Source organism: Phytophthora sojae (genome assembly GCF_000149755.1).
Source record: "Phytophthora sojae unplaced genomic scaffold PHYSOscaffold_4, whole genome shotgun sequence".
Classification (NCBI taxonomy): Eukaryota; Oomycota; class Peronosporomycetes; order Peronosporales; family Peronosporaceae; genus Phytophthora; species Phytophthora sojae.
This window is the reverse complement of record NW_009258118.1, coordinates 406002-427546: the sequence shown is the minus strand read 5'-3', so window position 1 is coordinate 427546 and position 21545 is coordinate 406002. Positions and strand designations below refer to the sequence as shown.

The 21545-nt window shown below is 59.4% G+C and overlaps 11 protein-coding genes across 11 annotated transcripts; 6 read left to right on the top strand and 5 right to left on the bottom strand.

Annotated features, from left to right (window-relative positions):
• Positions 1-262: 262 nt before the first annotated feature.
• On the top strand, positions 263-568 carry PHYSODRAFT_419098 (hypothetical protein; the record flags this gene model as incomplete). Its single annotated transcript, XM_009527326.1, has 1 exon — positions 263-568. A coding segment is annotated over one exon (306 nt), but the record flags the coding sequence as incomplete, so codon positions are not given.
• Positions 569-2207: 1639 nt separating this feature from the next.
• Positions 2208-2531, bottom strand: PHYSODRAFT_413881 (hypothetical protein; the record flags this gene model as incomplete). The annotated part of the gene is made up of 1 exon (XM_009527325.1): positions 2208-2531. A coding segment is annotated over one exon (324 nt), but the record flags the coding sequence as incomplete, so codon positions are not given.
• A 375-nt stretch (positions 2532-2906) lies between these two features.
• Positions 2907-3068, bottom strand: PHYSODRAFT_497982 (hypothetical protein; the record flags this gene model as incomplete). Its single annotated transcript, XM_009527324.1, has 1 exon — positions 2907-3068. One exon carries the CDS (start codon positions 3066-3068, stop codon positions 2907-2909), a length of 162 nt encoding a protein of 53 aa, XP_009525619.1.
• A 347-nt stretch (positions 3069-3415) lies between these two features.
• On the top strand, positions 3416-6667 carry PHYSODRAFT_314310 (hypothetical protein; the record flags this gene model as incomplete). The annotated part of the gene is made up of 4 exons (XM_009527323.1): positions 3416-3475; positions 3506-3662; positions 3739-3953; positions 4043-6667. The coding sequence occupies 4 exons, from the start codon at positions 3416-3418 to the stop codon at positions 6665-6667; spliced, it is 3057 nt and encodes a 1018-aa protein (XP_009525618.1).
• On the bottom strand, positions 6661-8964 carry PHYSODRAFT_544024 (hypothetical protein; the record flags this gene model as incomplete). Its single annotated transcript, XM_009527322.1, has 3 exons — positions 6661-7700; positions 7761-8782; positions 8862-8964. 3 exons carry the CDS (start codon positions 8962-8964, stop codon positions 6729-6731), a joined length of 2097 nt encoding a protein of 698 aa, XP_009525617.1. The 3' UTR covers positions 6661-6728.
• A 445-nt stretch (positions 8965-9409) lies between these two features.
• Positions 9410-10641, top strand: PHYSODRAFT_559103 (hypothetical protein; the record flags this gene model as incomplete). The annotated part of the gene is made up of 1 exon (XM_009527321.1): positions 9410-10641. The coding sequence occupies one exon, from the start codon at positions 9410-9412 to the stop codon at positions 10589-10591; it is 1182 nt and encodes a 393-aa protein (XP_009525616.1). The 3' UTR covers positions 10592-10641.
• Positions 10642-10814: 173 nt separating this feature from the next.
• On the bottom strand, positions 10815-11735 carry PHYSODRAFT_502044 (hypothetical protein; the record flags this gene model as incomplete). The annotated part of the gene is made up of 3 exons (XM_009527320.1): positions 10815-11003; positions 11118-11209; positions 11339-11735. The coding sequence occupies 3 exons, from the start codon at positions 11733-11735 to the stop codon at positions 10815-10817; spliced, it is 678 nt and encodes a 225-aa protein (XP_009525615.1).
• A 232-nt stretch (positions 11736-11967) lies between these two features.
• On the top strand, positions 11968-14535 carry PHYSODRAFT_330624 (hypothetical protein; the record flags this gene model as incomplete). Its single annotated transcript, XM_009527319.1, has 4 exons — positions 11968-13030; positions 13106-13253; positions 13306-14071; positions 14161-14535. 4 exons carry the CDS (start codon positions 11968-11970, stop codon positions 14533-14535), a joined length of 2352 nt encoding a protein of 783 aa, XP_009525614.1.
• Positions 14536-15409: 874 nt separating this feature from the next.
• Positions 15410-17929, top strand: PHYSODRAFT_504275 (hypothetical protein; the record flags this gene model as incomplete). The annotated part of the gene is made up of 1 exon (XM_009527318.1): positions 15410-17929. The coding sequence occupies one exon, from the start codon at positions 15410-15412 to the stop codon at positions 17927-17929; it is 2520 nt and encodes an 839-aa protein (XP_009525613.1).
• A 152-nt stretch (positions 17930-18081) lies between these two features.
• On the top strand, positions 18082-19461 carry PHYSODRAFT_360329 (hypothetical protein; the record flags this gene model as incomplete). The annotated part of the gene is made up of 4 exons (XM_009527317.1): positions 18082-18354; positions 18431-18520; positions 18601-19193; positions 19269-19461. The coding sequence occupies exons 1-4, from the start codon at positions 18106-18108 to the stop codon at positions 19459-19461; spliced, it is 1125 nt and encodes a 374-aa protein (XP_009525612.1). The 5' UTR covers positions 18082-18105.
• A 464-nt stretch (positions 19462-19925) lies between these two features.
• PHYSODRAFT_501566 (hypothetical protein) lies at positions 19926-20894 on the bottom strand (the record flags this gene model as incomplete). Its single annotated transcript, XM_009527316.1, has 1 exon — positions 19926-20894. The coding sequence occupies one exon, from the start codon at positions 20892-20894 to the stop codon at positions 19926-19928; it is 969 nt and encodes a 322-aa protein (XP_009525611.1).
• Positions 20895-21545: the final 651 nt, after the last annotated feature.

Sequence of the window (21545 nt, the reverse complement as noted above, 5' to 3'; positions counted from 1 at the left end):
GTCGGAAGCGTAGGAACGCAAGCTACCGAGACGAAAGATAAGACGCGTTTTATTTTAGCGAGCGGTCCGTGGCGCTGCGTCTTCGTCTTCAAACGCCGCCTAAAGACACACACGAATTAGATCGACTGCTCAACCTGCCAAGACAAGTATTGACCTGCTGCAAAACATGGCTTGCACCATGCCACTGCGCTCGGCGCTGACGCTGACGATGTTGCTGCTGCTCCACGGTCTCCTGCCGTCCGTGGAGAGCTACTCGAACCCCTGCGAAGGCTACTGCAACGACGAAGACTCGCCCGTGTGCGGCACGAACGGCGTCACATACCGCAACTTCTGTGTGTACATGAACGCCGCCTGCCGCGACAAAACGCTGTCGCTCAAGTCTACCGATGCGTGCGAAGGCTACGTCCCCGAGTCCAAGAGCAGCCCCAGTCTGTTCGGCACCGTCACATCGACCTCCACCTCCGAGTATTCTTGCGACAACACCTGCACCAACAATCGGCTCCAGGTGTGCGCTTCGGACGACGTGACGTACACGAACCCGTGCCAATTCAATGCAGCCAGGTGCAAGGCCGGCGGGAACCTCTGGGTAGTCGACTACAAATCGTGCTCGCAGATCAGCACGTTACGCCGGACTTGTGGCCTCGGCACGCTCTGCAAGAGCTCGCAGAAGTGCATGATGGAGCTGGAGTCCGACACCGACAAGTTCTGCGCCAATACGTGCGCCAACGTGAGCTGCAACAAGGGCCAAGTCTGCAAGCTGCTGCGCTCCCAGTGCGCCACGGAGCCGTGTCCACCGCAACCAACGTGCGTACAATCAACCACGTAGACAGCAGCAGTTCGGCAAGAACTGTTGTACCATTTTCGAGGCCTCGGATAGCTGTCAAAGCCACCGTAACTACTGGTACAATTACAACGATAAATCAACTACGAATCCTGCTCCGTTGGGAGCCTTACCCCTGCTCTCGCTGACAGTGAAGGCAACACCGTCCAGGTGCTTTCGCTCAGCGTTCCCGTGCGTGACGTACACTGTAGAGCTGATGAGCATTTTTTCGGTCAAAGTTTGACTCGACTCGCCTCTGCGGTCATCTCCAGCTCATCGCGGTGTGACCACCTGGCTCAGTCAGCCACTCACCGAGACGCCTGCTTCTCGGGATCCAGCAGGCTGGTCCGCCCGCGCGATGGCTTGTCAAGAAGAGACGTGGGTTCATGCAGAGACGGCGGTCTACTCGGCATCAACCGATCCCGTGTCCTCTTGGTTTGCCTCGGGTTTTGTTGCGGCGGGAGTCACTTCGGGCGTTGACGAGTCGGCGGTGTCTGGCGGTGATTGCTCGGTAGTTGAACCCTCCGAATCTGATGTCGGCGCTGGTGTGGGCGCCGCCTCCGATGAATCTGATGTGTCAGATACCGAGCTCTCTTCAATGTCCGACTGCGTAGGGCTTGATTCCGATGAATCCTCAGTGTCTGTCGGCGCTGGCGTTGGCGATGCTGCTGAGGACTCGGAGGTGTCGGTTTACGAGCTCTCTTGATGTCCGATTGCGTTGGGGTTGACTCCGATGCGTCCGTAGCGTCCGTCGGTGCTGGAGTTGGCGACGCTGCTGACGATTCTGTTGTATCGGATGACGAACTCTCGGCGCTGTCTGACTGTGTAGGCTTCGATTCTGACGAGTCTGTAGGCGCCGGCGTTGGCGACGCGGCCGATGACGCGGAGGTGTCGGTTTCCGAACTCTCTTCAGTGTCCGCTTGCGTGGGGTTGACTCCGATGAGTCCGCAGTGTCTGTCGGTGCTGGTGTTGACGATGCTGCCGACGACTCAGTTGTATCAACCGACGAACTCTCGGCGCTGTCCGATGGTTCCGTAGTTTCTGTCGGCGCTGGCGTTGCGTCAGATGTAGACGAATCGGCTGTATCGGCTGAAGACGCGTCTGTGGCATCCGATGGCGCTGGTGTCGGCTCCGATGCCGATGCCGATGCGTCCGTGCTGCCTGCCTGCGCTGGGGTATCATCGAAACTCGACGTGTCTGCGTCTGAGGTCGGTGCCGGCGTGGACTTGTCCGCACCGCACGCGAATAATTCCGTCACTTTAATCACCTTCACGAACCAGCTCTCGTCGTAGTCCTCGTTCCCGTCAAACAGCGCGTCCATGTCGACACTCGCCGCCGAGTCGTCTTCGTCGTAGTCCCAGGTCTCGCACACCTTCTCTTGAATTTCCGGGGCTGCCGTCGTAAGTGTCTTCCCACCGCACCCCACGGACAGTAGCACGCATCCCCACGTCGAGTCTGTCACTAAAGCACACACTGCGTCTTCGGGCGCTACGCAAGCGCCGCTAGCGTACGACGGCAGGTTCTCGAAGCAGTCGGCGCTCGCCTTGTCGCCCTTCAGCGGACACGCCGTGCCCGGGGGTATCGGATCGGCCGACGCGCAGACCACTCCTCGGTCCTCGGGCAAGTCGTACGTGGCGTCGCCGCAGACGCTAACCTCGACGGCCTGCGAGGTCGCTGCCAGCGCTGCAAGCACCAGCGCAAGTCTCCGCATTGCGTCTACTGTACTGTATTGTGCACTATCCTTCGCCTATCGAGATGTGGACTGTCCCCCATTGGCGCGGAGCCCACCCAGTCGCCAGTGGCGACTCGCCACCACGGCAGCCCTGTCCAGGAAGAAAACTCTGGCGCGAAAGAGGTGGCAGGCGATGCAAGCACTCCAACAAAGAAGTCAACGATCTTCACCGATGTCCTGTTGTTATCGGAGCCGTCGAATTTCCTGGCTACGCTCAAGCCTGCGGACATACCGGAAGAACCCAAGGTATACGACAAACCTTCACGTGTCTAAGTGGAACGAAATGTGTTGTTCAGATCGGTGTCATTTTTGAGCTTAGAAGAAGGGAAGTCTGAAGCGTGAAGTCATTCAATATTAGCTGGTCTTCCCGGTTGCCGACTTATCGCAAGTGGCGTTGTAGGCGACTTCAAGCTTCTTCGTTTTGTCCCTGCACGCCTCGAGTATGAGCTCACACACGTTGGGGTACTTGTAGCCGTCTGTGCCGCACACGGGGTCGTACTCGTCGGGGCAGTACATGATCTCGCAGTTGAAACGGTGCGCGTCGCTGAGCTTGGAGGCTCCACAGGCTAGGAGGCCGAGCACGAGCAGGCAGTGGAGCTGCATCTTGGAAACTGTAGCGGAGCGAGATGGCGAATGGCCTGAGACAGAGCGATGTCCTGCGCATCAATTGGCCGGTCAACTGCAATGTGTAGCCATTTTTAGGCGTACAGTCCCACCACCGAATGCCTCTTCAGCTGGTCTTCTGTCACCGAACGTATCTTGTGAAAGGGCGTTATCCTTGTCAAGCCTATTGCGATCTTCCTGCAGCCATTTCGTCCCTTGCAGCTTCCTGGCCAACGTGGCTTGTCATCGCGCTTGCTCTCATGGCTAAGCTTATCTGCGAGCATTATGGTCGGGCGCGAGGCGTTGCATTGCTCTGCTTCGTGTGCCTCGCTCTTGCTGCTCTTCACCAGGCTGGAGGTGGACTCGCGCACGCAATTGAGCTGAAGGGGACGCACTGCCCAGGCGAAGGAAGCCAGTGCTCGCACCACGGCACATGCGCGATCAATCGGCACGGGGAGCACGTGTGCAATTGCCAGTGGGGATACAACTCGCCAGGCTGCTCAAGGAGTGCGTGCAGCTAATCGTGTTTAACCACTATGGCCTGCTAATGCGAACCCGTGTGGGTGTTTTCCTGATCTGGCAGAGATGTGCCCGCATGGATCGAACCCCACGTCGACCCAGCAGAACGACAAGAAGATTCGGCTGCGCATCACAGCTACAAGAGGTGCTGAAGCTACCGGCGGGGCTCTGACGTTGACGTTCCAAGCGCATACAGTCGAGTTTGACCTGCCACTCGCACAGGTGTCGAGTGACGTTTGCACCTCCATTTTCCGCCGTTTCCAAAACCTCGGAGACCTGGTAAGTGACATAGCTGCTTTTTGCTCTTCATGTTATCGATACTAACCCATATCTTCATCGCGCAGACGTGTGAACGAGTGGCTTTCGAGACGTCTGCTGCGGCAACATTCGAGATCACGCTGCGCACGTTCCCTACGTTCCCCATCATGAACAACCTGTACTACCACGATGGCAACCCACCAGCGTCCGAGTTCCGGTGCGACGCAGCCAATGTTCAGCTTTCGTCGCCCTCAGGCTCAGTGCAGTGCGTGTTCGAAAGTATCACGGATTCGGATGTGAAGTCCTACGAAGAGTGCAGTGGGCACGGCGATTGCAACACTGACACAGGGATCTGCGCGTGTCACGAGGGGTTTTACGGAGATCACTGCGGCAACAACAAGGATGATGAAGACGTGCTGGTTGGGCCGGCACTGGGACCGTTTTTCAAGGGGAACGTACTGCGTTTGTCGGCAACGCGCGGGTTGTCGTCCGAGTTTCACTTCATGCGAGCTGACGCCGGTGGCCAAGCTTTGTTTACGATGAATGGCCGCGGAGACACTACATGGCACCACGGTTCACTCCAACTGCGCGAAGGCGGCCTGTACATGAGCGGTGGAGGAGTCTTTCAGATGCAAAAAGATGGCTCCTTCGAGATGAAAGATGGACGCGCACGGCTGGAAGATACGCCTCTCCATTTGCAGCTACAAAGCGCCACTGGCTCCTCCGGTGCCGCTCTGCTCAATATTGAGAGACTTAGTCCTGCATCTACCTCGGAGTTGTCGACGTTGCCAGATTTCCTCCGAATCTCACAACCTAAAGGTCCCATTTTGCGAGTGAACGGCGCAGGCCAGACTGTCATCTACGGCGGCGGCCTAGAGATCCTAAAGGGTGGTCTGAGGCTGGAGCGTGGCGGTATTCAGGTGCTTTCTGACGGAATCAAGGTCATGAGTGGGGGACTTGATGTGCAAAGTGGAAACTTGGCTGTACGCTCTGGCACGCTGAGTCTTAAGAACGGCCAGACAACTCTAGCTGCGCCCTCTGGTCCTGTGCTGTTACTGCAGCGCGACAACAATGAAGGTGCATCGCCATCTAGCCCGTTGATTGAAGCGAGGGGAAGCAGAAGCAGCGACAGCAAGGTCTTTGAAGTCCAGGACACGGGTGCTACATTCGTCCATGGTGGTGGACTGCACGTGCTTGCAGGCGGCGTGACTATCGCGTCTGGAGGCCAGACGATCACTTCCGGCGGCTTGCGTGTGGAGGCTGGCGGGGTGCATATCGAATCTGGAAGTCTCACAACAAAGGATGGTTTCGCCATCGAAGACGGCGGGCTTACAGTTCACACGGACGAAGTGAACGGCAAGTCACTTGAAGTGGCTTCGACCAACCCGAACTTTGCAGGGGCGTTGTTGAGCTTTGATGTATCGCGCCAACACCGAGAGAGGCCCCCTTTCCACCTTATTGAAGCTGTAAAGCCCATTGATCTCGGCGACTACGGAGCACAAACGGAGGCCACGTTTTCCGTAGATTCACTAGGCAATTTGGAGACTCGTGGAGATATCTCGACAACAAGCGGCGGGCGGGTTATTGCCAACGGTGCGCTTGTCTCGCAGGCCCAGGCCGTGTTTTCCAGTGTGCAGCTTCGCGCTTCGGAGCACCTCGTCATTCCTAGCACAAACAGCTACGTTCAGATCACAAGCGACGGTGTTTCATCCCCCAACACCGCACGAATTGACCGTGAACATGCGTATGCTGGCCAACTTCTGGTCATCCAGAACGACGACGAGCAACCTTTAGGTGGCGATCTCAACGTAGCGGCCGGCGCAGCAGCGATATTCGTCTTCGATGGCGGTGTATGGCGTCCGTTGACTGCTGCAGTCTTTGATACATCGTCGCTCACGGGGGTGAAAACCTTTGAGGCTGCGAATGACCTCAACCTAGGCGAGGTCACGCTGTCGGTGCAGTCTGTTCAAGTCGCTGGCCAACGCGCCGGGTTCGTCGCCGTGTACGGCAAGGGCGGTGTTCTGGAGCAGCACGACAGTCTCCGCTTCGAAGCTGCTTCAGGCACGCTCACTGCCGAGAGAATCGAGGCTCAGCGCATGCGCGGCTCCATCGACATGAGCGAGAGCGAGCTGCGCGGCGTCGACATCATCGGCGGCCACATCAGCAACGTCAACATGACAGCTATCGAGATGGTTGAAGTGCAGGGGGGGCTATTCGTCGAGGACGAGGCCTTTTTCGGGGCCAGTGTGACCGTGGACGGCCAGGTCATGGGCTCAGGGGCCTACGTGGATGCTTCGGACCAGCGCTTCAAGACAAACGTCCACCAGATCAGCAACGCCTCGGAAATTGTCTCGCAGCTCCGTGGCGTTGAGTACGCGTACAACTCAGACGAGTTCCCGAACAAATTCCCGCACGACGGTCGGCGAGAATTGGGATTCATCGCCCAGGAAGTTGAGCGAGTCGTGCCCCAAGTTGTGTCCACTGCAGCTGACGGATTCAAGTACGTGGCATACGCGCGGTTGGTTCCCGTCGTCGTCGAAGCTCTCAAGCGAGAGCAACAACGCGCAGACGACAGCGAGACTCGGCTCCTGCAGCTTGAGTCCGAGATGGTCGAGCTCAAACGCATGCTCAAGAGCCAACAGGAAATGCTTCTGCGAGGGCAGCAACAACTCGGAGACTCGCCGGACAGCAAAACAGACAAGGGACTTGTAGAACAGCAAGCAGTGATGCAATAATCATACCGATGTTGCAGCTTAGTCTTGTCCACCTCGGTGGTCATTCCCTCTACTGACTTGACTACAGTGGCTGCTGCTGCACGGGCGGTGCTTGTAAATATTGGCGCTCGGAGCGGATGTAAAGGACGACACCGAGGGCGATCGTCAATACAAAGATGAGGAAGTTGTCAGACTGCAAAACCTCGCGCCAGTTACTGAACAAATCTCGCAGCAGCGCCTCTGTGCTCTTGTCGGCGTCACCGGGCCACCACTTTTCCAGCCGAGACAGGAACGACGACTCCGCGTTCGATGTCGCTCCAGCCACGCTGCTAGATACGCCGCCCGACGAAGCAGCGGGGGGAGCAGAAATCTTCTTAGATGGCGGGACATTGCCCACGAGTTCGTCCCACCACCTCTTCCACGCCCGAAGCGATTTGTGCGCCCGCAGCTTCCAGAGTGCAAGAGTCACCGGCACATTAGCGTCGCTATGTGCTACACGCGCCTTGTCAAAGAAGCGCTTGGCCAGGTAGAAGTCCTGCTCCACGCCAATTCCGTGCTCGTACATGAGCGCCAGGTTGAACATTGCCTGTGCGTTCGAGCGCTTACTTGCGAGCGAATAGTGCGCGCTCGCCTTGACAAAGTCCACGGAGTGGCCGCCTTTTCCATAGTAGTAGTAGTCGCCGATCTTTAGGTTGGCGTCCACATTGCCCTGCTGCGCGGCCAGCCTGTACAGCATGACAGCAGTCGAGGCCACAGTGTCCTCGTCCAGCTCAATTGCCGAGGGCATCAGCGACAGCATGGGCGAGAATGGCGACGGCGTCAAGAAGTCGTAATCCAACAAGTACGCGGCGTTGTGCTGGGCGACCTCGTAGCCCTGCTGCGCCATGACAGCGTACTTCATGAAGGCCGCCTCGTAGTCCTGGCGCTTGAAGTCCTTGTACGCCTGGGAGAGCACTCGATCACACTCGCCACGCTCCGCCACCATCTTGAACGACTCGACCGCATTTCTGCAGGATCGAGTAGTGCCGATACCGTGCAGACTCATGTGGCCGAGCTTGTGGCTAGAGATCGTGTGGCCCTGGTGAGCTGCGAGCTGGAAATATCCGTGAGCGACCTCGTATTCTGGGTGCCCCGAGGCGAGCACCATGCCCTTTGAGCCTCCGCCCCGCATGTGTAGGACGCCAAGGTTGTAGAACGCCTCCATGCTGCCCTGCTTAGCTGCCGACTTGAAGAGCGCCACTGCCTGCTCCTCGTCCGGTTGCGTGCCCTTCCCCTGCAAATACATGTGCGCCAGCTCGTTCTGCGCTGCAGTGTTGCCCTCGTTCACCGCCTCCTGCAGATACTTGAACGCCGTGGCATTGTTCTGCGGGACGCCAATGCCCAGACTGTAGATGTGTCCCAGGTGGTACGCTCCGCCGCTCGCTCCGAGGTTGTAGGCTTTCTGGAAGAGCGCCGCGGCGCGCTCCAAGTCCTGTGCGAGTCCGCGCGCGCCGTAGTAGTAGAGTGTGGCCAGGTTCAGCGTGGCGTCGGGGTCGCCCTTGTCCGCCGAGAACTGATAGTAGTCCACAATGGCGCTGTCTCCGGGCAGGTTCTTCTTGTGCTGGGTCTCGGCCAGCGTCTTGAGGCGGCGGTGCGGCAGGTCGTAGATGGCCGGGTGACTGACGTTCTGCTCGCGGCGCGCGACGGCCTCGTTGGCCGCCACTTCGTAGTAGCGCACGGCCGACTCGCACTTCTTCGGGGCGCCGAGCCCCAGCAGATGCTTGTGTCCGAGCGCCATCACCGCGCCCATGTCCCCGCCCAGCGCCGCGAAGTAGTAGTGCGTCATGGCGCCCGCTTCGTCCGGCGGGAAGCCCCAGAGCCCGTAGCTCTTGGCCACGCCCACGTGGAACTGCGCGCGCGGCGCGCCCAGAGCCGCCGCCTCGGCGTACAGCCTCATGGCCAGCGTGCCGTTCACGCTCGTGTCCAGCGAGCTGTTGCCGTAGAAGTACATGTCGCCCAGCTGCACCAGCGCGTCGCGGCGCTCGGCGCGGGGCACGAGCGGGGACAGCGCGGCGTCGCTCAGGCCGCGCACCGCCGCGTTGTCGGTCTGCACGCGTCGCAGCGCCTCCGCGAGAGGAGACGGCGGCGCAATGGAGTCTGCAGACAGGGGAGAGTGGGGTCAGAGAGAGCGAGGGAATGAGCGAAGACGAAGATGGAGATGAAGCGGGGGCTGTACCGGACGCGCGCGCCTCGGAGACGTCGGAGCTCGCCGCGGGGGCGCAGGAGAGCGCGACCGCCAGCACGGCGGCCGCCAGCGCGCGATGGAAGGAGCGGCGCATGCCCGCGAAGAGGAGGAAGAGCGAGGCGGAGGGCAGCTCCCAAGTGCGCTCGCCTACTCCGCGAGTTGGTTTCTGAAGTGGAGGCAGCGACTAAAGCTGATCTACTTAATAATATCGATATTCACAGGTATGCGATTACGCATCTTTAGATAGTGTGAATGGATAGCCCTCTTACTATCGATAGAACCAATACGGAAGGTTATAAATGGATAGAATCCCATGCGTAAAAGTGGCCACGTCACTCCTTCAAGGCGTCAGCGACATTAGGGCTCGCCTTCAACTCGCTGATGCAAAGCCCAGCGTTTCCGCCCACGAATATACACGCTCTATAACCAGCACAAGGCGATTTCGGCGCGGTCAGCTTTTAGCGTTTTAGCGTAACGGCCGAAATCTGATCCCCAACGTTCCGGCCGCTTTTTGGCAAATCAACCAACCGCCTCGAACAATGCCGCCCAAGCGGCCGCCGCCGCAGCGGACGTTCCTCACCAACGCGCAGAAGCTGGAGCTCAAGGCCTTCTGGAGCGAGCACCCGGACCTGCAGCTGCTGGCCGTCGTGGACTGGGTGCGCGAGCGCTTCGGCGTGTCCGTGGGCCGCGCCACGCTCTACCGCATCTACCACGCGCCCGCCGACGCCTTCGCGGGCAACGCGCAGCAGAAGAAGGGCCGGCGCGTCAAGTTCCCGGAGCTGGAGAGGGACATCCTGGCCTTCTGCGAGGAGAGCCGCCGGGCCAATGAGAGCAGCGGGGCCGCGCTGTCCGACGACGCGCTGCTGCGCGCGGCCGCGGAGCTCCGCGCGCGCCACGGCATCTCCGAGACGGAGCTCAAGCTGAGCAACGGCTGGCTGCATCGGTTCAAGGAGAGGCACGCGCTGCGTGTCACCCCGCAGGCAGCAGCAGGGGAAGAGGTGGAGTCCGCACAGACATCGACTGATAATGGAGATGCAACGCAGGCCGCGTCCGATGCTATGGACAGCGGGAAGCCCAAGCGGAAGCCAAGAGCTACTCAACGGAAGGTTGACGCCGGCGTTGTTATGGCCGATGCAGTTGACGCAGTGGAGACCAATGACGTCTCTGACGGTTCTGAAACTGGAGATGATGATGAAGAAGATGAAGATAGCGTTGTGGAAGCGAGCGTCGCCATTCAGGAGGCCCTCGAGGCTAATAGCGACATCTCAGCTACTACGCTGGAGGCATCCGTGATATCTGAACCAGCTAGCGTTCCTGCTGTCATTCGACCACTTACATACCTGTCAGCAGTCTCAGTAGACCCCGCCACGGCGGTGGGGTTTGTTAGGTGGAAACTGAACAGCGGGATGGCTCACGCCGAGTATTTCTCAGTGGACGACGACGGTGTTGCCGTTTTAACCAACGCGATGGTTCAGCTCAATGTAGAGCTGCAGCATAGTGCGCTTCCGAGCGACAGCTCGCCAATCATCTTCAAAGTGTGGGCTGGGGTCGAGTTACTGGGTCAGTGTGAATCCTCTATTCGATGGGCAGACGACCAAGCCTTGAGCGTGCTGCAGCTTGGGTGCACGTTACCGGCGCAGACAGTGATTCGAGTCGAGTATCATGGGGCAGGTGTCGTTCATAGCGGTAGTCGGCTAGTGCTCCGGTTGTTAAATGAGTAACTCAGTCCCATTGCCACGCTTGCAAGCATTATCCTCGCACGTGGACGTTTCGTGGTCGTAGGTTGTTCGCCATCGGCTTTCCAGCTTCAGCTAGCTCCAGGTATCTTGAGGTAACAGTTGAAGAATGAACAGCGATGAGGACCCACGTTCACGAGCATGTTGGAGATTTGAAACGCAACGGTACGCATACCAAATATATTATCACTTGCTTAGATCCCTTCGCTCACTGTATCCTGCGCCGCAGCACGAGGCTGCTATCGGAGAAGGCGTAGCCTTGAGCGAGGAACTCCACCTTCAGCATCTCCTGAGCCCCTGCCAGCAAATTAGCCCCCACCCAGATACTACTAGCCACGTCGCTCTCTACTTGTGTCGGCGTATCGCACTGCCCCGCCACGCGGTCGCCGCAATAGACCTTGAAGATGCGGGTTGCCGGCACTCCCGTCGGCGGCGCGCTGTGTCGTACGTGTACACTGAGCTCGAACACTCCTGGCTGCAGGAGCAACACGCCGTCCTCGACGATTGCAACCTCGTCCTGCGGAACGTCCCCCACGGGCTCCCAGTTGAAGAACCCGGGGGCTTGCACCGTCGTCAGCGCTCGCGCCGACAGCGTCACGTCCTCTGCAGCCATAGCGACCTGTGCGTCCACTTGAGGCAGCTCTAGTTGCACCGGCCTGTCCTCCGTCACCCCCGCCTCGGTCTCTCGAAGCTGCGGGGGCGTGTTCGTGAGCTGGTGCCGGATCTTGAAACGGTAGAGCCAGCCGTTCGAGAGCTTGAGCTCCGTGTCGCTGATGCCGCACGCGGCGCGGCACTCGGCCGCCTGGCGCAGCAGCTCGTCGTCGGACACGTCCTCCCGGCGCTGGCGCCTGTCCTCGTAGAAGGCGAGCAGGCGGCGCTCGAAGTCCGGGAACTTGACGCGCCGCAGCTTCTTGCGGCTGAGGTTGCCCGTCGCGAACGCCGCCTCGGGCGTGTGCTGGATGCGGTAGAGCGTGGTGCGCCCCAGCCGCACGTGGAAGTGCTCGCGCACCCAGTCGGCCACGGCGAAGCGCGGCAGCTTGGGGTTGGCCGCCAGGAAGGCGCGCAGCTGGGCCTTCTGCTGCAGCGTCAGGTGCGTCCGGGTGTCCTTGCGCTTGGGCTCCTCCGCCATGGTCGTCAATACTGGAATGAAACCTATTTTCGGCCAATTAATTGCTAAAAGACTAAGCAAGCACCAGTGGACATGTAACTGCAGGTACCCTACGGGTGCTGCGTCTCCGGTGCGCGCCTCCTCCGCCCCAGATACGTGCTCCTCTCAATGGACGTGCGCTTGGGAATCTAGGTGCAAGCTCCTAGTGCTCATTCTTCAACTTCCTTTGCCACGATCGAGTCTTCTTGGGAACATGAGGGCAGTGGATGGTGACTCCTTTCAAGAGGAGGCTGCGGACGAACGGAGCGAGCTCCTGGAGGTCTCCATCATCGCCAATGGAGAAGTGGACCCGGAGGAGGACCCTGTCCAGCTCCAGACAAAGTTCAAGCTCCTGCACCTCGTGGTCGATGCCGACTTCTGGACGAAGCCGTGGATGGGGTGGAGCTTCACCTGCGCGCTCATGCTCCTCTTCTTCTCCGTCTATCGGTGGTCGGCGCTGGAGGATCTCATTGCCATGTACGGAAGTGCCAAGGACTTGACTCTCGGTCTGCGGGTAAAGGTGCTGCTGTTTGGCGTCATGGAAGACGTCGTGTGCACCACGTACTTCGTGTGCGCGCTGTGGATCTTCGACCTTGTGAGGCAAGCTGTCACTGTACGCTGCAGACGCCCAGGCGGCAACCAGCGCGCTGCCATCCAGAAGCGACGGCACATTGCTCGAATCAGCACCAAAATCGCTACGTTCTTGGCGTCGTGGCTGCTTTTCGTCGCGGCGGTGGTGCCGTTCGTCGCTGATATGCTGCTGGTGCGACTCCGACAAATGCGGTTCTCGCTCGACCTCGTTGTCATGGCCATCAACGAGAGTGAGTACATCAGTGCTGCTCCGATCGCCACCGAGGAGTTCAACGCGGGCTACGTAAATGCAGGGATCGTCATCATTGTGGCCACCTTGTTCGCAACCGCGCGGGCGCAACTGCGGTGGACTGACTTGGCTCGCTGGGATCCAACAAACGCGGTGGTTGATGCCGCGTTCCAGCTGATCTCAACAGCACCGCGTCGACCGAGCGGTGATAAAGGCTCACGCCGCGGATATAAGTACGACAAACTCACTCTAGATGAAGGCCGAACCACAACGGAAGGGTTGAAATCCCTGAACACCAACGCGCCCGTCGAGGCGATGCTCTATCGCGGTGTGTCTCAATCCGCCGTCCTTCTCATGGGTCTCGTGGTTTTCCCTATGTTCGTCGTCGGAGTGATCAGCTCAAGCTCCGCTCTCGTCGCGTACTCTGCTCTAAACGCAACACTTGATCAGCTATTCAGTCGGATCCTGTTGCCTTCCCACGAAGAATTCAAGCGAGCCGAGTTCGACGCCACACGTCCTAAGGCTTGAGCAGAGACGTTTATCCACTACCAGACTGAAGACCACCAGCTCTTCGACGACAACTCTCTCTTCCGACGCACCACGGGTTTTCATGGAGATCTCGCCTTCGACGTCGCTGTAGACCCGGTAAACCCGCCCAACGTTATGGTGCTGGCGGTCGAGTCGTTACTCACGCTACCTCGTCGGACAAGAAGACCCATCAAACCTGTTCAGGGGCTCCAACATCACTGTCACGCCCAACTTCGACCGGTGGGCGAAGCGAGGCGTGAGTTTCCGCAATATGTGGTCAAGTACTCCCACGAGCCGCTCGTTGGAGAGCATCCTGTTCGCTCAGGTCCCGTACGACAGCGTGACGACGGGCATAGCGGGCGGCAAGGAGAACACGGAGCTCTCTGGGATGCCGCAGTTCTTCGCGGCGAAGGGATACGAGACGTACTTCACCACTGGCTGCGCGTTGAACTACGACGGATGGGACGTATTCTTCTCTTCGCACGGCTACGATAACGTTTGGGGGCGTGTGCAGATGTGGGATCTAGCGGAGACGGACATGGGGATTAAACCCGATCAATGGGATGGCCCCGAGAAGCGCCGGTTTGGCTGGGGAGTGCACGACGACGTGAGTTTCCAGCTCGTGGGAGATCTACTGCTGAACAAGACAAGGCAACAAAATGAGCGCGTGGCTCGAGGAGAGCGCAAGCAGCCAACGTTCATCACGCACTACACCATCTCCAGCCACGAGCCGTTCTACGCTCGTCCAACTTGGTACGCCGAGTCCGAGAAGCCAGACTTCTCTGCTCTTTATGAAGGTCTGGAGCGCGCCAATGTCGTTAAGAATTACCTGGAGATGCGGTACTTCACGGACATGGAGCTGGGGAAGTTCTTGGACCGCATGGAGGCGGGGGGTGTTCTCAACGACACCATCGTCGTTATCGTGGCGACCACGGCCGGGGTCCCGAGGTTCCCAACAGCGACACTCGAGGTGTATCCATCACGCGAGTACCGGCGATAATCATTGCCGAAGGTCGACTGGGGGACTCTGTTGGCCTTATGATTGACGACGCCGTCGAGCACTACGACCTGCTCAACACCCTGGCCGACATCACCGGCGTGCCAGACAGAGGTTTCCTACAGGACGGCGTTGGACGATCGCTCAAGCGCAAGATCCCGTTCGGTGAGCGCGTGGTATTCGGCAACAACCCGACTCGCAAGATGTCGGTCGTGCGCGGCCACCAGCGGTTGCAGTACGACCGCGTGGGCGACTCCGTGCTGCTGCACAATGCCAACTCGGACCACGACATGCAAGTGGATCTGTTTCCGAACTTGACGACCGACGAGCAGACGCAGTGGCTGGCGTGGCGAGACATCGGCCGTGATGTTAGTCGATACTACGTGCAGCGGTGGGATGGCAAGTGCCTGCTTGCCGTCGACCGCACGGACAGCTAGTGGACTACGGCACGCACTCCAGTTTGTTTGACCCTCAAGAACAATGGTAATGACCCTGTACAAAGCACTAGTGGGGGCCCCAAAAGCTTCACTCAGCGAAAGGCGAAACCGTTTCACTGCGGGAAGTGCGCACTTCCTGCAGTGGCAACACTTGATCCTACGTGAGCTCTAAAGTCCAGTGTGTGAGCTTGCGACCGAGGCTTGTGGAGACGGTCGTTGGCGATAGGGTCGGCTTAGCCGCTTTGGAGCGACGGCTTGACCCAGAATCGCCAGAGCTGCCACCCCGCAATGATCTAGGGCACACCTTCTACGAGCCCTGGGGCTCCTGGGCTCTTGGGTGAACCCAAAAAGTCGCGAGCTCGGGCTCCTGGGCTCTTGGGTGAACCCAAAAAGTCGCGAGCTCGGGCTCCTGGGCTCTTGAGTTCAATAGGTTAAGTGAAAGGAGCCCTCCAGAACTGTGAGCCCTCGTTAAGGGCTAGTGTGGCGATCTTTGAGCTCGATCTTCTAGCGTGGCGCATCGATTTGGGGAGCCCTGGAGGGGAGCCAATGGGGAGGGCTCCTTGATCTCGTACTTACCATGAGGGAGCCCATTTTGTGCGACTTTTGGCTCTCGTTTTAGGGGGAGCCCACTTTTGAAGTAGACAGAAGGTGTGATCTAGGGAGCCGACGCCAAGCAAACGGGCGCGACAGGCAAACGACGCCCGCACCGTTACCAACTCTATGGACAACCCTCGGACCAAAGCATGGAAACCATACAACCATAACAATTTCCGTAAAACGGCTAGGGAATCCAACGCAGCAGGCAAGTCGCTAAGGTCACTTCCCAATCCCCTTCCAACGACCCAAGCTTCCGGTGGAGAGTGGAGACTGGGAGATGAAGAGGCGTGACTTGATCCAAGATGCCGAAGAGCAGAGCAACCTCCTCGAGGTGGCTATCGCGGACTGCGAAGAAGTCGAGCCGGAGGAGAAGCACGTTCTGTCCAAGACCAAACGCCCCGTGACCGGATGGGCCAGGCCGTGGTTCGGGTGGCTGTTCGCCTACGCCGTCGTGCTGCTCTTCTTCTCCATCTACCGGTTCAAGACGCTCGACGCTCTGATCACGATGTACGGCACCTCCGCCGACTGCACTCTCGAAGTCAAGGCTAGTGTACTCGCACTCGGGCTACTTGAAGACTGCGTGTGCGCCACGTACTTCGTCTGCGCGCTGTGGTTGTTCGACATCGTCAAGCAAGCAGCCAGCGAGCAGTGCCGACACCAGGGTGGCAGACAGCACGCGGACTTCGTGAAGCGGAAGCGCATCGCCCGCCTGGTCAGCAAGATCGCAACGTTCTTGGTATCGTGGACTCTCTTCGTGCTCATGATGGGGCCGTTTGTCTCCGACATGCTCCTCGTCCGCCTCCGCGAGCTGCGGTTCACAGTCGAGATCTTCATCTTGGCCTACAACAACATCCAGTACATCAGCGCGGCCCCGATATCGGCCGAGGAGTTCCACGAGGGCTACCTCCACGGAGCTATCATGGTCATCGTCGCTGCGTTCTTTGCTACGGTGCGCGCGAGAGCTCGTTGGGCCGACGTAGCGAGCTGGAACCCCACACACTTGGTGGTCAACTTCGCCGTGTCACGAGGAATTGCGTCCGGAGACCGATCTGCATACGACAAACTTGCTAAGGAAGAAGTCCCTGACTGCTCGGATGTGGCCAAGTCGCTGGACGCAAGCTTCGACAACGAACCCGACGTCTACCTGCGACTGTCACAGACTGGCGTAGTGATCACGGCGCTGATCGTCTTCCCCATGTTCGTGCTGGGAATTAGCAGCTCGTGCTCGGCTCTCGTCGCGTACTCGGCTCTGAACGCAGCTCTCGACCAGCTATTCACTCAAGCCTTGGTACCCGCACCGGAAGTGATCACTCGGCAGGAGTTCGACTCAAAATTCCTCGAGGCGTGGGCGGAAACGTACATCCATTATCAGACCGAGGACCACGAGCTATTCGACGCCAATTCGCTCTACCGACTCACCAAGGGCTTCCGCGGAGAGCTCGCCTTCGACGTGGACATCGACCCGGAGAACCCTCCCAACGTCATCTTCTTCTCGGTTGAGTCCTTCCGGCACCACGACTCGCGCTACATCGTCGGAGAGGAGGACCCGTCCAACCTGTTCAACGGGTCCAACATCACAGTCACGCCGAACTTCGACCGCTGGGCCAAGCGCGGCGTGAGTTTCCGCAACATGTGGTCGAGCAGCCCCTCGAGCCGCTCGCTGGAGAGCGTCCTGTTCGCGCAGGTCCCGTACGACAACGTGGCCAAGACCGGGATCGCAGGGGGCAGGAACGACACGAAACTCTTCGGAGTCCCGCACCTCTTCTCGGCCAAGGGGTACGAGACGTACTTCCACACGGGCTCCCTGCTCAACTACGATAGCTGGGACGAGTTCCTCCCCACGCACGGGTTCGACACGGTGTTCAGCTGCTACGACGTCATGACCTTGGCCGAGCGCGACTACGGCTTCACCCACGACCAATGGTACAACGAGGAGAAGCGCAGCTACCCGTGGGGTGTCCACGACGACGTCAACTTCCTGCTTCTCGGCGACCTCATGATCAATCGGACCAGGGAGCAGCGCGAGCGTTTGGCTCGGGGCGAGCCCAAGAAGCCCATGTTCCTCATGGAGTACAGCACCTCGAGCCACGAGCCGTTCTACGCGCGTCCAACCTGGTACGACGAGGCCGAGAAGCCCGACTTCTCCCCACTCTACGAAGGCCTCGATCGCGCCGACAAGGTCAAAGACTACCTCGAGATGCGCTACTTCACCGACGTGGAGCTGGGCAAGTTCATGGACCGAATGGAGGCCGAGGGGGTCCTGAACGACACCATCGTCGTCATCTTCGGCGACCACGGACGCGGACCCGAGGTCTACAACAGCGACCTGCGGGACGTGTCGGTCACGCGCGTGCCCACGACGATCATCGCCGAGGGGCGACTCGGGGATTCCGTGGGGCTCATGATCGACGACGTCGCGGAGCACTACGACTTCCTCAACACTCTGGCCGACATCACGGGCGTGCCCGAGGGCGGCTTCGTGCAGGACGGCGTCGGTCGGTCGCTCAAGCGCAAGGTCCCGTTCGGCCAGCACGTCGTGTTCAGCAACAACCCGGCGCGCAAGATGTCGGTCGTGCGCGGCCACCAGCGACTGCAGTACGACAGGGTGAGCGACTCGCTGCTGCTGCACCACATTGACGCCGACCACGACATGCAAGTGGATCTGTTCCCGAATCTCACGACGGACGAGCAGATGGAGTGGCTCGCGTGGAGAGACATCGGCCGAGACATCAGCCGCTACTACTTACAGCGGTGGGATGGCAAATGTCTGCTTGCAGTCAACTGCAACGAACAATAATACGTTAGCGTAACAATATCACAATACAATCCAACCGCAATATTTCATGTGAAATTAGTTGGATTTGGATTGGTGGTTTAACCAATGTATTTTCAGCCAATAGACAACGCTGATTGCCGCGCGCGAAGCCACCCACGCATTCCACTTGAGCCGCAGCAGGGAGAGCAGCGTCCAGCATGTCGTTCGGCCAGCCCGCGCAGGCCGGCGGGTACCTGAACCCGAACAATGACTACACCATCGGCGAGACCATCAACGACGGCATCCAGGACCTGGCGTGGAGCCCCACGAGCAACGTGCTGGTGTCCGGCAGCTGGGACAACTACGTGCGCTGCTGGGAGGTGCAGCAGCAAGGCACGCAGTTCAACGCAGTCGCCAAGGCGCAGATCGCGCACGAGGGGCCGGTGCTCTGCACGGCCTTCAGCGGGGTGCGCGCGCGGCAATAACTTTACTATATTATTATGGTCCACAGCAACTTACGTGATGTTTTATCCCAATTATTAGGACGGCAGCACGGTGTTCTCTGGATCATGTGACAAGACGGCCAAGATGTGGACGCTGAACGGCCCCGCGCAGGGCCAGCAGATCGCCGCGGTACGGAGATCAATTGGGGCGTTGATGCACGAGGTGACAGGACCTGACACTGTCTGTTGATGTTATTATTATTGCTGCAGCACGACGCGCCGATCCGCAGCATTGCAGCGATTCAGGAGGCCAACTGCGTGGCCACGGGCAGTTGGGATAAGACGATCAAATACTGGGACACCCGGTCGCCCACGCCCATGGCCTCGGTGCAGCTCTCGGAGCGCTGCTACGCCATGGACGTCAAGCACCCGCTGCTGGTCGTGGCGACGGCCGACCGCCAGGTGCACGTGTTCGACATCCGCAAACCTTCGCAGATCTACAAGTCCATCCAGTCGAACCTCAAGTTCCTGACGCGGACGATTGCGTGCTTCCCGGATGCTTCGGGTTTCGCTATCGGATCGATCGAGGGACGCTGTGCCATCCAGCACGTTGAAGACAAGGACAAGAGGTTCTTTCCTGCGGCAACTTTTTATTTGTTATCAGTTGGTGATACTAACATCGCTTTGTGTTGCGATCTCAGGAACGACTTCGCATTCAAGTGCCACCGCGACGGATCGGATATTTACCCGGTGAGCAGCATCGCGTTCCACCCGTTCGGTACATTCGCCACCACGGGCGGAGACGGCACGTTCTGCTTCTGGGACAAGGACGCTCGCCAGAAGCTCAAAACTTTCAACAAATGGTACGCTGTGGTAATAATTGTTGGGTGATGTTATGTGAAGGCTGCGTTGCTAACCAAGATGCTGTGTAATTGCAGCAACCAGTCGATCACGACGGGCAAGTTCAATGCGCGCGGAGATATCTTCGCCTACACGTTGTCTTACGACTGGTCCATGGGCGCGGAGAAGTACAACCAGAGCCAGCCGAGCGTCATTCGGCTGCACAGCGTGGCCGAGGCGGAAATCAAGCAGAAGAAAAAGCCAGGTACTGGGTCGCGGAATTCGTTCTAAAAGCGTAAGCCACAAGCCGCGGGCTCTAGCAGCGCTCCCGTTGGGGCGTGGCTTTATCTGTGTGCGTGTGTCTCGCGGCTGCTGTTGCTGCTTCTGTGACTGTTCCTCAACTTACAACACGTTTGCTTGTCTTGTTGTGTTATATTTTACCAGCCTCTAGATAAAGTATTGACCAGCCGCGCCGTTCGCCGTCCACGCCACCGCCCCAACTCGACCTCTGCTCAGCGCACCTGCACTCGACGCCTGCTGCACCCGACGTTTCGTTATTCGCGCGGGCCTGGGCCTGGCAGATTTTTTTTGCGAGGCACACAGGAGCCAACGGGGTTCGGACGAAGACCACGATATCGTTCAATTCAACAGCACACTCCAAACCAGTGTCTATGGGTCTTGTTGTCAAGCGAGTTTAGCTGCAACGTACGTGGTCGGTATTGTGTTCGTGAATATGTTTTACGGTGTGCATGTGTCTACATCTCCTTCTCCGGCTCGTGAGGTGCTCCAAGACGATCCAGAGCCTGCGTGGCTTCCTGCAGTCCGCCCTGCGCCGCCAACTGGTAGTACTGCACCGCCTTCTCGCGATCGGCCGGGATCCCCTGGCCGTTCTCGAACAACTGCGCCAAGCACAGCTGTGCCTGCGGGACGCCGCCCTCGGCAGCGAGGAAGAAGAACTGCGCCGCCTTGGAGTGGTCCTGCTCGATACCGCGTCCCAGCATGTAGCACGCGCCCAGGTCGAACTGCGCCAGCGCGTTGCCAGCCTCCGCCGCGCGACGGAAGTGCGTCACGGCCTGCTCCGCGCTCTGCTCCACGCCGCGTCCGTGCAGACAAGCAGCGCCGAGCGCGCGGTGCGCCTCGGGCATGTTTTGCTTGGCCGCCTGGCGGTAGAGCTGCACGGCCTTCTCGTCGTCCTGGCCCACGTGCAGCCCCTGCGCGTACATGTAGCCCAGGTCGTAGCTGGCCGCCATGTGGCCGCTCTCCGCCGCGCGCGTCCAGTAGTGCAGCGCGCGCTCCAAGTCCTGCGGCACCTCGTCGCTGCCCTGGAACAGCAGCTTGCCGATCTCGTGGCAGCTGCCGTCGTGGCCGGCGTCGGCCGCCTGCTGCAGGAACTGCGTGGCCAGCGCCACGTTGCGCGGGATGCCGGCGTGGCCCTTGAGGTACAGGCTGCCCAGCGCGCCCTGCGCGCGCACGTGGCCCAGCTCCGCCGCATTCGTCCAGTGCAGCACGGCGCCGTGCACCGACGCGGCGCTGCCCACTTCGCCCGCGCCGTCGGCTTTGCCCAGCAGGTACTTGACGCCCAGCGCGAACTCCGCGTCACCGCTAGCACCCGAAGGGGCGGAGGACAACGCGCGAGACGTGGCCAATGGCGCGCGCGCGTGGCGGCGCTGGGCGTGGCGCTGCAGCGCGCGGATCTGCTGTCGCCACGAGCTTCTTGGAAGCATCGTTTGACTTGACCAGGATGGACGTCTGCGGCTGAAATGACGAACCTGAACAAATGGTACGGTGTACCGTTTAGTCGTTGCTGCAGACAGTTGGGACCAACAGTTCACATTCCGTAGCGGCACAAGATGAAGCAGCGCGATCCGATGAAGGTGGCGACAGCACAGCGGACGTGGGCGATGGGCGGGTGGATACATTGCGCTGACCTACTACGTATATGATATTGTAGGGCCGCGTGAAGCGGCTGCTGAAAGACCAGAAGGACATGGGCCAAGTGGCGGACGCCGCCGTGCTCAGCTGCAGTGAGTTGTCGGGAATGTAGCCATGTCGGACGGAATTCGATGCACTCATGGTGTACTTCTTGGTGCGAACAGCTTCGGCCGTGCAAGTTTTCGTGCGGGACTTGGCGAGCAAGATGCAGAAACACGCGGTGGACGGAGTCGGGCTCACTCCTGTGGAGCTGTACGTGTGCGCGTGTGTTTGTTGTTGAAGTGGAGAGGTGGCTTTTGCTCAATGACTTGCATACAACAGGAAGAAGAGCGTGCTGGCGAGCGGAGAGCTCAACTTCTTGCACGAAAAGGTGAATGCAATTGACGAGAGCGACGCGAAGTACCACAAACCCGCTCGCGGCAAGAGGCGGACACAGAAGACAG